Raw genomic sequence first — 14,606 nt, forward strand, 5'->3', positions numbered from 1 at the left:
TTCTGTTGGTGAAGTTCTCCACTTTCTAGCAAAGAAAGAAAATTTAAGGCGAAGAGTAAATTGTAAAAAGTTTGATGATGTGATAGCGTAGTAAAGATAATCCACAGTCCCAAATGGTACTTCATGAAATGATTCTCCTACAAACTGCATGAGGCTTGCTTGAAAGTGAGAATACCTGCCCAGGGGAGTTTTAACTTTATGTGGCTGCAAAGTTACAGTTTTCTCATAGTCGGGGGTGAGAATCTCAGAGAAAAAGTGTTTCGGTTTAGGATTGACAATGCTTCATACAGTCCTCATAACCATCCCAGCCTTATTTGAAATCTAATGTTTGTAACTTGAAAGATGGGAGATGTGGGTTTAGACTTCTTCAGGTTAATGAGGGTAGTCACTCAACTCTCCCATTTCCAGGATGAGTGCATAATTGTGACATTATCATGTGAATGAAGGCAGTATTGCCACCTGATAACTGAACTAGATAATGCAATGAAAATGTCCTGCCTGTGTCTGGTGTGTAATTCAGTTCTGGGAATTTGTATAATAGAGCAGCAACTGGGTTTTTTTTAGCCATATAATATATTGGGGTCGGGAGACTACATGCCCAGATAATTCAAATTGCTTTTCCCACCCTGTTTTTAGTTATTGTAACATTTGTAATGTTTCCTCTTCTTAGACTGGAGTGACAACAGGAAGATATCAAATTCTAATCATTAAATAGCCTCAAGAGATCGAATTGCCTAACAATCAGTCCCTAAGACAGTTTCTCAGTTGGTTCAGACAAGAGTTTCAGTTTCTTCCATCCTTGAGGAGGGCACACACATAGGCTTAATGGTGAAGAGAGAAAGAGAGGAATGAGACCTGTGAGTTTCCCTGTTTAATATTTAGACAAGACCTGATAGAGTCCCTTAAGAATTTTGCTTTTTAGTCAATTGACATTTCTTACTAGAGAGCAGTTAGACCCATTCCATGTTAGAAATGTTTATTTTTATATCTTGCAGTGGTAATAGGTAATGAACTTTGATATTTTGTAGTTTTATTCAAATTATAAAGGTCTATTCTGCAAACCTAAAAAAAAATGTATAAACAGGTGATCTTTGTATGCGTGTTTTCTTATTTTTATATCCATAAATGATTTTTTAACACCAGGCAGAAGAAATTTTACTCTACAGGAGCTTTCACCTTACAGAAACTCTGGGCTGAACATCCTCTTTCAGATCATAACCTTTTCCTTTGGAGTAACACATCTGAATTCAAGAAAACAAAGGTGCAGAAAAGAAATAAAGAGAGACCCAGAGTGTGTTACATTTCTTTTACAAGGTCATATCAGAAGTAAAAGCTGGAAATTAAGTCAGCAGTTGTGCTAGACTGTACCGGTGCTATTTTTTGTACACTTCCCTAAAATATGTACTTGAAGAACAATATTTTCTTAAGACTTTGCAGCCACAATTAGACAAAGACTATCAAACAAATAAATGTGTCTTGTGATCGTCGTCCATGGTCATATTTTAGGCATTGGGCTCTTTCTGAACAAAACAACTTAGTGCCCTGGCACACTACCTTGCAATTAAACTTAACTGTTGCTTTATTATCTGAGAGTATGTCATGACCCCCCTTGCATTCAAGGTTCTGACATTTGAATGGCTACAGTGTCCATTCAGTTGTAGGATGCTTAAATTCATACCACGAATGGTCAAATTTTGATATGTGTGGAACACACCTGGATTTTTGGGATAATTAGTAATTTAAAGTTTATGTTTGTAAACAGTTTATGCCATTTTTTCCCCTCCTAATATTGACACCTCATATTTATTTGCAGTCTTCAATTTATCTCAAGAAGCAGGAAGTGTCATGAAAATTGTCTAAACACTGAATTTTTTCCATGTTTCTTACATGCAATACCAGTTGGAGTTAGAGTTCGAAAGTCAGTGATAGAAGTGCAACTGTCTTAACTGAGTACTTCCAGTGAGTCTTGGGTCCTTCTAGCCATAATGGTTTTTTATCATTTTAAATACAGGAAAAAAAATAAGGGAAATCATATCTATGATTTTTCAACAACAGCTTTTTATAATTAGATCCAAACACCTGACTTTTTATGGAATGCTTAAGTGTATTTCTTTGTGGTTTTTTTTTTTTTTTTTGAAAAGGAGTAATGATCATGTTTTTTCTTTCCCTCTGCTTGCTTTTCAAACTGTTTTCATTATTGAGAGAATTGCAGTTTTTAAAACAAAGTAGGGACCACACAGCCTTTTCTTATAATCCCATCTTTCTTTTTCATAGTGTATGAGACTTAGAAATTCAGAATAAGAGTGGTAGCTGCAGGCAAGGAACAATGATATGAAATAAATGTTTGTCCATTTTCTGAAAAGTAAATAGTAATTGTAGTTTCTAACCTGAGGGATTTCCTGACATTGTCCAAGCCTATCTGAGAGACTTGCTGTAGAAATTCATAGGAAGGTGTTATTTGAAAAAAAATAACAAAAAACCAAAAAACAACTGGTTAATTTAATGCTTGTATATAATTTGTATTGTTTTTCAGCCTTTATTTCCATATTGGAAAAAAAAAAAAATAAGTGATCTACCTGTGTCTTCCAGTTATTTCTAGGCATAGATCTAAGACCAGCTTCAAGGTCCATGGTGATGTTTGTATAGTTGGCATTTATTTTCACTTTAAGAAGGGGTACATCATAATTCTTAACTTTGTACCACTGATATTTTATTTTCATTTCTAATCTTTAAATCTTCAAGATCATATTAACTGTGAATTAATAGGAGATACAGTAGATTGTTATATAAAAGAGAAATGATAGTATTCTGAATCCCTAAAAGCCCCTCTGATCTCTATTACCCACTGAATTGTTGTGACTGAACAGCGATGTACTACCACAGGAATCATACTGGCATATAACTTGGTTAATTCATTACTAATGTAGATATTCAGTTCAGATACTCATCACTAGTGAATTTTATAATGCTAAGTTAGGGTTATTGTAAATCTGGATTTAGTTGGGTTTTGCAGTGGTTTTGTTTGTTTGTTTGTTTAATAATTAATAATTCATTGTTAAAATCTCTTCTTAGTGGGAAAATGTATGCAAACCCCCCAAAAAATAAACATATAGCTTCTATTAGGAAAAATAATTTCTCATAAGACTCTGCTGCATGTTAATTTGAAGTCAGAAATTGCTATAGTTACAGTTCTGAGATTTAAAAATATATATGATTGGCCAATTTCAGTTAATAATCTTCCCATAAACCTTCTAAGTAATCCAGTCCAGAAACTGCACATTAGTTCATGATTGATGTGGCTTTGTGTTGTTCACTATGACTTTGTTTGGCTTTTCGGAATAACTTTATGTTGCATGAGGAAGAATGAAGCTTTGCTCATTTCAATGTATCAAGAAAATAGTCCTAGAAACTAGGGGAAAAAAAAACCCTAAAGAAATTATAACTTCTTTTTTTTAATTATTATTATTTGAAAGATGGTAGACAGAACCAGTATGCATTTACTGGTATTTGGAAGAACTGTTCTTTTGTTATTGAGCAGATACTTTGAATACAGTGACGATTAAGAGGTTGCAGTGCTGAATTTGAGGTAGAGTTACAGAAAACAGCTGTCATTAGTTTTCTGCTAAAATTCCAAATTATATAAATGTATTGCTAAATTTAATACTGTAGGCATATTCACAAATTGCTATGCCTTGGGTAGTTCTCATTTACAGTATCCTCCCACCACATTTGTCTATTATAGAGTTTTATGTATGTTTGAAATAGGATATTTTTAAACTACTTTTATTTAAAAAAAAAAACAACAATCCTCCCCAAAAAATTCACCACGCACACACGCAAAAAAACCCCGAAACAAATACAAACCACCATAAACCCACTTTATTTCATAACTTTCAAAATTATATCTTTCAAGGGGAGGGAGTGAAAGCAAAGAAGAAAAGCCACAATTCGTGTTCTTGGTAAAGGAAATACTTATGAAATCCCCATATTCTGTGAAATGCATTAAATAATGTACAAGATATCACTATGAGGAGAATCTGAAATTCTACGGATTACATTATTTGTTATTTTTGTGCTGGTGACTAGCCAATGACTCTTAGGGTTCAGCTAATCAAGCCGACTGTATGCTTTCAGAGCGCATGTCTAAAGAGGGGAGTCTGGGTGTTTAACCCTGATTCTGTATTGAGATGCGACCTATGTACATATCAAAAACCGTGCCTCAGGGAATTTGGCAGAAGGGAGGAAGAAAGACTGAAGGTGGTCAGCGACTGAAAGCTGAGGTGCACTGCACCAGTTAGTTTAGATAAAGCCTGAGAAACCCTAGGAAATGTGCGCAGATCTCATTCTCCAGTGCTCATAGAATTTATATTTGTGTTTGGTTTTCTTGTGACTGCCCCTGACCTGGACAAGCACGTCAAAAAAAACTTGAAATCACTTTAGAGTTTGCTTTTCTACCCTGGAGCAAAGAGTCATGTTTCACGTTTCCCAAGTAGGTACAGAGCTACTGACATACTTATTGTCTCAAGTTAAAAAAGTGCTAATTGCAGATCCTGGAAACCATCAGGTTAGCCCTGAAGGCCTGATTCATAGGCTACTTAAGCATCTCTAAGTGTGGCTTGGGGCACAGATTTATAATTGAGTACAAGCAGCGTTTCTAGTAGATGCACATCCATGTTAACTTCAATCTGCATTTACTTCAAAGGCCATAAATGTCTTGTTAGCCTCAAATTATACTCCTCTGCCAATAAAGAAGTCGTGTATGAATGTATGTCATTTCGGATCTTCGACTTCTCTTTCCGTGTTGTGTTGCCAGAAGTTGCAATTTTAAACTGAATATTTTGATTTGGATTGATTGGTTTTGATTGTTTGAGTGGGTGATGCATCCAACTAGAAACTTTTTGCAAGCGAGTTTGTACACATTTTTCTAACGCTTGAAGGAGTAAAAAAAAAAGTATGGAAAAATATGACACTCAGTGGTAACAAAGACATGATAAGTGCATTTCTTTCTGTAGGCTCAGTATGCAAAGGTGTATTAAATAGCTGACTGGATACATATAGATGTGCATCAAACTGGTTTTGGTATAATATCTAAAAACATTCTAAAATGCATACAGTTTTCTATTTAAGATTAATCTCGCAATCTGTGACTGTTTACATCTTCCAGGCTTTTTGATGATGCACACAGCAAAATCAACTAGTTCATGAATGTATAGCTAGCGTGCATTCTTCCTTATCTCTTGATTTTCTTACTGAAAATTCTTCCATGTATCTTTCTCTGTGTATGAATGTGTATATATTTCATGTGTGAAACTAACATTATGAAAATGGTAATTTCTCTAGTAATAAGCCAATAAACTGAGAAATGGTGTATTTTCTGCCTAATATTGTCTTTGCAAAACAATTTTCTTCGTGAGACTTCTGTTTATAGGCTTATCGTATACATAATGTATTGTATACATAATTTATTACTTATGTAAACTTTTTGAAGAGATCTGTTTAATAAGAAATTAGTAAAAGCTTTGATTGCTTCTGTTTCCTTTTAACTGGCTAACAACAATGACTTTTAATAACCATGTTACAATAAATAGTGGTTTTATTCTAACTTATCATTTTAGAATTGCTCTTTTATGATATCTACCTTGCCGATGTTAATGCATTTGCCACTCTCTGCTGTTTATGTTTTCACACTGGTTGGCAAAGGCTGCAGGTCTGTTATAGGTCAGACAGTGGGGCTGAGCGAGCTGGCTATATTCTGTGTGTTAGCCAATGCTTTGTTTCCTTATGGATTTAAGTTCCTTAAAATCTAAATGTTTATATGTGCATGAATCAGAAATGCAAATTCTGTGTATGCTGCTGTTAAGGTACAGGAGAAAATAAAACAAGTTGTATGAGTGTATTTAATACCCACAAAGCTAACTTTTGTTGGGTTTCAGATAAGGAATCAGATAGCAAATCCAGTTCCAGGTCAATAATTAATGTTTCCCTTTTCCTGTCCTTTCACCCTGCTCAAAATAACAGCATATAACCAGATATTTGATCCAAAGACACCCTGTAATTAGTATGGATAAATATTATTTATTAAGTCACATTTTCTACAGTTGTCTATTGTCTCTAGGATATGTATCAGTTGAGGATTTCCACTTTCCTTCATGTTGTCATTTTTCATTCTATCCATGCTCGTAATATGTTCACTCTTGTTTATTTGTCCTTCCCATTTTCTTTTCTTGTTTTGTTTCCTCTTGTTTTCATTTGCTGTTTGCCCAGACAAGTTTTTTTTTCTCTATCTGTTTTTCATCGTCTGGATCACTGTCATTCCTTCCACCTTGTCAATTTTCTCAGTGCTTTATTCCACATTTCTTTTTCTCATAATGTTATTACAAACTTCTGGAGTGTGGATATCAAGGGAACAGGATCTGTTGCTCCTCCCTGGCAACAGACTAAATCCTGCGTTGGGTGCGACCGGAAAATCTGCTTTGTGCTGCTTAGTCAGAAAGGTGTACCAAAGTCAGGATGGGAGAAAGCATGAGGGACCACTACCCAAAATCAGTTGCCTGCTGCTGACTTACATTGTTAAAGACAGTAGCAGAAATCAGAAGGGAAGGCAGTGCTTGAGAAGGAATTTCGGATGACCGGTAGCTGGCTGACCACTCTGAGTAGTAGGGAGAAGCCAGTGAGGCTTCCCAAGAGGGAGGATGAGCCAGGAGCTGTGGGCACTGCATTGCTGATGCTGATGGGGCATTCTCCTAAAGCAGCCCATCAAGGCTGGGCTGGGGACAAGGACAGGACCCTGCCATCACCCAACAATTGTCAGGCCAGGCAGGATGAGGAGTCAGGTCCAAGGTCAACCTGGGGACCCAGTCAGTGCAGGATCCAGGCTGGAGATTGGTCTGGGCACGGGGCTTCCTGCGGCATAGCTCAGGCAGGGACTGATGGCCATGGTGGTGCCTTTGGGGACATGACACTTAGAGCTGTTACTGATTCATCCTTCAGAAATTATGCTTAGATTGCAAGTCCTTCAGAGGCAGCATCTGAGCCTATTATCTACCAGTGAAAATGTCCATATAAATTTTGGTTCACCATAGATAATATGTATCTGATATTTTTCTGACCTCTGGTGTTCAGGTGTTTCAAAAAGTTTGTGGTACGAGTGCTGAGATTAAGTCATTGAAGAATTCCAGGGGTTTTGAAAGAACAAAATATCTTTCTTTCGAATACTTTTCTTGTCTAAAAGAATCAGCATAGGTGTCTCCTGTGGTTATTTTGGGGTTTTCTGGTGGGTTTTTTTGATGGCTTGTTTTGGTTGTGGTTATTTGTAATTTGAATTTATTTATACTACTTGTAATGGTTGCACATATATATGACTTGTATTTCATTAAATAGTAACAGAATTATTGTATGCATTGCCTTCTGTCTATAAATTAAAAGTAGGAGCATGCAAGAAGGTAACGTTGCATAGTTGTAACACTATGTAGATCAAAATCTGACTTTTGAGAGAGCGTATCATGCTTTTTTTTTTCTTTTAATTTTCCATTGCTTCTGTTTGTCAGACATAGAATGAAGAAAACAGATATGAAAACTAATAACTTTGTATCTAATTTTGACTAACTTCTCACACTTGATTTGAACTAATGTGATGCTATTACATTAACTGGAATTTCTGAATTAGATGGAGGTAGATTAGGTTGTCATACAGAAGAGTAAGCATACCTGTGAAAAATACTGTATAGAAGTCATATCACAACAAAGAGAGATTATCCCATGCGGCAAAACATTTAATGAATGTTTCCTATGGGAATGGAAATATGCTTAAGAAGGAGAGGCTGTTTATTTGGGGCAGAAAATTCCCTGGAGCAGCACTTAAATATGATAGTTTCCTGAAAGCAGCAATATTTAGGCTGTGGTTTGGAAGCATATACAGAAGCAGAAATATTTGGTTTGCGGTATAACCTCTGACAAGCTTGTGGCTTCAAATCTCTGCTCTCTTACCTTATGTCTTTGGAAACATAACTAACCATGGTGTCTGAAGTTATAAAACATTGGTGGGTCTTCTTTGGCTTGTTGTTGGTTTTTTTTTGTTTTGTTTTTGGTTTTTTTTAGATTTATGCCAATATGAATGTGTCTGTTGATTTGAATTGCTTGTTTTCTCTCGGCCACAGGCTGACTGAGTGGGCTGGACTTCACTGGAAGGAGCCATTTCACTGGGAAAGTGGAATAACTGCGGATCTGTCCCCACACTATTTGCTGGGAAGTGCTGTGCATTGCCAGGATTAAGCCAACGCTGAAATCTGGGATGGGCCTTAGGGGCAAACACTGCCTTGTTTCTTCTGACATTGGGATTTGTCTACGGCCAGTCAGCTGAGGCACCTACCACACATCAGCTTTTGGTTTTTCGCTGCCTGAACAAGGTTACGTTTCCCTCACTTCATCTCTCTTTGACTACTTTTTTACTTTACTAGTTTTTGTTTTCCTTGACTTATTAATTTTCTCCTGGCTGTGGAAAAAAGAGCCCTGCTGATGTTGATTTAAATAATGTCGAAACCAATGGGACTCCTATGGCTGCCTTTGATCTTCACCCCAGTGTGTGTCATGTTGAATTCTAACTTCCTCCTGTGGATAACTGCACTGGCTATAAGATTTACTCTCATCGATGGCCAAGCACAATATCCAGTTGTTACCACAAATTATGGCAAAATACGTGGCTTAAGAACACCTTTGCCTAATGAGATCCTTGGTCCAGTGGAGCAGTACCTGGGTGTTCCTTATGCCTCTCCTCCAACTGGAGAAAGGCGATTTCAGCCCCCAGAGCCACCGTCTTCTTGGACGGGTGTCCGCAACGCCACACAGTTTGCCGCCGTCTGCCCGCAGTACCTGGATGAGAGGTCACTGCTCAACGACATGCTGCCAGTCTGGTTTACAGCCAATCTGGATACTGTGGTGACATATGTTCAAGATCAAAATGAAGACTGTCTGTATTTGAATATCTATGTGCCCACAGAGGATGGTAAGTACTCTAAGGACCACACTGCAGTGCACTCACCAGTTCTGCACAGGAGTAGTAGCCAGGTCTTTAAAGCAACTTGCTCAGTTTCCTCCAGGTTTTATCTTTGGAAACGGATCATGCCTCTGAACACACATCATAAGTAGTACTTTGTAGATTGAACACGCTTGCATGAATTCTCTCTCATGTTTCAGTGTAACACCAAACCACAATTTTCTTTGCAGGCAGTGGCCAAGGTGTGTAAGCCAATCTTAAGTTTTTATCTGAACTACAGCTGAGCATCATTCACAAGAGAGGAGAGGGGAAATAAAGATTAACCGGAAGCCACGCATTTATTTTCCCATGCATGAAGGGTACAAATACTGCCACATACTAGTTTTTAAAGGAACATTTCCCCAATTATTTTTTTCTTTAGTTTTATTATAATACCTCTGAGCCTGCTGCTAACTGTGCTTGATTTTAATAGAGAATGGAAAATTGTTATGGAAGTTCAGTCTGCATTTTTTTCCCAGGCTTTTTACCTATGAAACTTTGCAGTCCAAGTTATTTTTCTTCATTTGCTAAATTTAAAATGATTTTAAACATGACTTTATCACACAGAGCTGAACAGGTGGCCTTAAACTTTCATCTGTTTTCTGCAACCCTTTCTCAAGAGAGCTACTTTAAATTACCTTCTATAAACAAAAAGCATGAACACAATTGGTAGCACACAACTCTGAACATTTTCATGACCTCATCTTAAAGATTCTAGCTTTCTGGCATGCTGAGTGTATCTTTTTTTGTTCTCAATGGTATTGCTTCCTACAGACAAGAAGACCTGTTTTCATCAGGCCCCAAATGAGTTAAGTTTATTCTCTATCACAAGGAAATAAAAAATTCTACTGGCAATTATATTTAATATTCTGCTAAAAGCCAGTTCTTTCAACCACTTAGAATGTAGTTACCGATGCGTAACGTGACGGATTTCTCCCAGATATGCAAATCCCTTCGCTTAAGCTGAGGGTTTGATTTGCATAACCAAGGCATTGTTATTTCTCAGTAACCATACTCTAAATATGCAAATTTTGTACTTTGATTATTATAATCCTTCTGCCTTGATTGGCTTCTTTACTCAGAATTTCCAAGCTGTTTGCCAGCAATAAACATACCACCTTCTTTTCCTGTTCTCATCAGCTGAAGCAAAAACTTGAAAGCTAAAAATAAAGGGGTAAGGTTTGGGAATACTGGGAGCTTTGCAAACATAAATACTACCAAGCTGCTTAAGTAAAAAGAAAAGCTGTGCATATGGGGGCTCTGTGTGCTCGCATGCGTGTGTGTGTGTGTGTGCGCGTGCATGCGTGCGTGCGTGCGTGCACATGCACGTAAATGAAGGAGCGGATCTTTCCGCTCAGTTCTTTCCCTCTTCCAGACTCATTGCACTGCATCTCACTCCTTGGATAATAACATAGATATTTTTTTCCCAAATTTGTTTATGTTCTGGATTTTATCCTGCAGCTTTTAATTAGTCACTAGGGTAAACTTGCCCTAAGAAAGCATTTCAGGTTAAGATTTTATTTGTTCTCACTGAAGGAATATCAGTTCTGCTAAGTCAGTCTTATTTTAATGCCCAGTGTTGATAAATTCATATATTCCTCCAATTTAGTAATAGGAAGTTTCATCCATCAATTAAGGAAGACAGGAGATTAGACATGAAAAAATATATACAAATGTATAGGAAAAGAATATTTGTTATCAAATGGATAATAATAAAATACCATGTGATGAATGACTAATAACCTGCAAAATTCCTCATCTTGCATGTAATAGCTAATGGCATTTACTGTTAGATTAAAAATAGAAAATACTGATAAATTTGATTTTACCTGTTGTAGACCTTTTTGTCCACTTAATTCTGCAAAAAATGTATCTTACTCTTCCTCCTGGTTTTAGATTACTTTTTTTACACTAAACAGTTTGTAAATGGAATCTATTTTCTTTTACATAACCTCTTCAAAATATAAACCCATGCATAAAAGAGTATGTAGCTGAATAATGAGAGACAAGGTTTGGTGTCAGTGATGAGCTGAAGGCAAGATTGTTCCCTTACAATATGACAAGCATTTTTAATAGGTTCTAAGGGGGAATGAGAAACTTAAAAATGAATCAATGCAGTACATGATGTTTTAATTGTATGCTGTATATCTCATCACTAGTTAAATATAACTTAGTGTGGCCTTTTTTTGTGAGGAAAGTATGCAACCTTCTGCTCATAAAGATGGTTAAAGAGAACTGACCTACAAATCACATGTCCTAAGAGTTAGTGTGTTTCCAAATCATACTAAACATAAATAGCCTTAAATAGTAGTCCATACAATCTGATTAAAGACATTATGTTTCATTATATGAGTCTTAGTTGGCAAAAATAAGCTACGTTGTTATGGAGACGAACCGTGAAATTAGTTTTTGAAGCAAGATCTCAGAGTGAGTTACTTTGAGTTAAATTCACATTTTCAGTTCTTTCTCAAGTACATATTTATTTAAAAGAGCTTTGAAACTGTTTTGTGTCTGGAAAAAATGTGCACGGAATCATCCAAACCTAATTAATGTTCTGACTATGAAACTTAATCTGAATCATTTTATGCCTTTTTTTTTTTTTTTTTAAACTTTGGTGAAATGAATTGATGAACAACTCTAGTGAAATAACTGTGTTCACATGCAGTGCTTACATCAAACCAATTTCAGAGAATAACTAATCAAAATGCAATTCATGTTTGGGGTTTTTTATTTTGTTGTGGGTTTTTGTTTTGTTTTGGTTTTGTTTTTTTTTTCTACTATATAGCATGATCTGTTTCTTATCACTTGCATGGGTTGGTCAAAGGCAACCAAATTTTGATGATGTACCTTGAATAAAGAATTGAATAATAAATGCACACATGCATTCATCTGATTTCAGAATTGCTTCACTGGAGTTCTGCCGGTATAAACTAATGGAAATAAGAGTGGAATACAGTCACTTTAACTGGGTAGATAAGATTAGTTATTTAAAATAAAAAAGTTTGAAGTGTTGCTGCTTTTGTCTGAAGAAGTACACTGAAATTAAATATCATGAAATGACATAGTTCCTTAGTTGGAGTGTCTAAGTAAAGAAATTAAATGCCCCGTTACACAGTTTATAACCGTATTAATCATAGTGTTTCTTTTGACCCATAAGATTCTGGATTTGTAAATGTAAATGGATTTTGTAAATGTGAAATAGCAGCAGAATCCTGACAGAATTTTCCATGTTAAAATATTCTTACAAAGCAAAAAGTATCTTTGAGTTTAGGAGCTTTTTTTTTTTTATTTTAGGTGAAAATATTATTTGTGATAGAAAGCAAAATACATACCTAACAGAATATTTCTGCAACTCCGTCCACGTGGATTTTTATTCTTTTGCTGTTGATCACTGGACAAATGGTTTCTACTGACACTTTCCTTAGAGTAACACTTATGTTTAAGAGAATCTAGGGTAACTGGAGAATTTCAATATTTGTTTTCCTTTTTCCTTTGGAAGGGAAAGAATTGCAACCACTAAAATCCATTGAGATTTTTTTTTGTGGTCATAAGAAGTGTAAATAATAATGCAGTTATTTTGAAGATACAAAGTGCAAGCAATAAAGATAAAATTTAGCAAACTTTTTATTTTATGTCAAACCTATAATCATAAGAAATTACTCAGAACTGAAACAAAATATTTATAGTAAAATTATCATTTTATCCAAATTGCTTTCTAAACATTTGGCTTGATCTTCAGAATCACTTGTGTGGGTATATATTGTCTTGTCTGCTTTTCCAGTTACTGTAAACTGTAATTTTCCACAAGAATACTTGAATGTCAGTTTCGAGGAGGTCATCTAGGGAAATGATATTGAGGACAGTCTGTTTATTATAACTTCAGTCTGAATATGGGTTTATCTACAGTGGAAATGCTAGATTGAAGAGGACACAGACTGTTAATCGGCTGTTCTTAATCCCTGGCCTTTATCGTTTGAATCTGTGGATGCTGAAGGAGATTGCTAACTCCTATCATAACTGGGAAAAAAAATATAATAAAAAACGAACAGAAAAGACCATTAATTTGGATTTCTTTCATGATAAACTTCAAAACTGCATTAATAGCAAGGCAAGATAAAGCAAGCAAACAACAACAAAAAAAAACCACACCATGAACAAATCTTTTTTTGTTTGTTTAAAACCTGCTCTGTTCAGATCAAAACAGAAAGTAAAATAAAAAAGATGACTTTTTGTTGTCTTTGCATGATCAATAGTAAGCATATACACTTGACTTATTTTGGAGTATGGATAAAGGGTACATTTTACACAAGTGGGTACCTACTCAACCACTAGATATCAGTTAGGGATTAACTAACGAAGTTTTTAGCATCTTCAGAGGTTTGCTCACTAAAAATGCTCTGTGACCTCTTGTGTCATTTACATCACAATAAATACAGCTGATGTGACAACCAAAGGTGGTAGGCTGTAAAACTTACTGAGGCTGAACAGGTAGGTCATAATTTTTTCATTAGATTAGGGAAACTGAGAACATTGTCCAGCATTAGTGGTATATTTAACTGTGGGCTACCAGGAAGACAAAAGTCTTGGGCAAGAGCAAAGAGATTCAACAGTGTTTATTCTTGGGGCAGTGATGAGAAAGAGAGGTAACTTTATCTTTAGATTCTGTGTCTATTTGACTAAGAAATGAAGAAATGAAAAACTTGAACAAAGCTGATAAAGAAGATGTGCCTTAGGTGATTTCTATGGCTTGCATACTGTGCCACTTTTTCAGATTAGTCAAATATCTGCTTAGGATATAACTCCGTGTTTGCAGCTTTCTCTTTGACATGGCTGTTGAATTGCAGCATCTGTTTAACTTGAAAAAAGTCTTTTCATCAAAATTATACTGATAAAACTTAACTGATAATTTTTTTTTTTTTTTTTGGGGGGGGGAGAAAAAGATAGTAGAAAGGTGAGTGCCATCTTTACAATTATTTGATGGCATGGAATTAAAAATATGTAAGCTATTCAATGGATTCTTTATTATTATGAGAAATAAGGGTCCATACATCAAAATAGTGACATAGTGTACAAGATAAGTACAATATTGTACAAAATTATTTTTGTTGAATTATTAGTAGGTGATAATAGTAATAGTAACTTTTATTTTCCAAATAAACTGAAATTCTGTACAGTCAATTCTCCTAAGCTGTATATAGTTTCAAGTGTCAGTAGATGCATATCTCGTATTTATCAGGTAATCTCAAAATTGCAATTGTTCTACCATTTCTTCACTGCTTTTGTAAATTTAAGTAGCTACTTAAGAAATCAAATCCAGGATTTATATATATAGTTTCAAGAAATTAAGAATCCAGTATCTCTTGTTTACATATTTATAGTGCTGATTCTTCCTCAAAATCCTTATTATGTGTTTCTTAAAGTCAATTACAATATGTGTAATAGGTATAGAAACATAGAGTTTTACTTCTGTTTTCTGAAGTATTTTTAAAAGCAAATTAATTAAATTTAGTTATATTTTTTAAAAAATATTTTAAATCTGTTTTAAAAAAACATTTAGGAGTGGGGTTTTTTTAAT

At 35.3% G+C, this 14,606-nt stretch overlaps 1 protein-coding gene across 4 annotated transcripts in view; it reads left to right on the plus strand.

Moving 5' to 3' along the window:
- Window positions 1-14,606, plus strand: part of NLGN4X (neuroligin 4 X-linked) — a 187,161-nt gene that overhangs the window by 47,485 nt on the left and 125,070 nt on the right. For all 4 annotated transcript variants that reach the window (XM_074607004.1, XM_074607035.1, XM_074607025.1 and 1 more), the window contains one exon: window positions 8,157-9,001. In XM_074607004.1, the coding sequence (XP_074463105.1) occupies window positions 8,530-9,001 (472 nt within the window). In that variant the 5' untranslated portion in view covers window positions 8,157-8,529. The remainder of the gene's footprint in view (window positions 1-8,156; window positions 9,002-14,606) is intronic.

Source organism: Larus michahellis, chromosome 1 (assembly GCF_964199755.1).
Source record: "Larus michahellis chromosome 1, bLarMic1.1, whole genome shotgun sequence".
Taxonomy (NCBI): Eukaryota; Metazoa; Chordata; class Aves; order Charadriiformes; family Laridae; genus Larus; species Larus michahellis.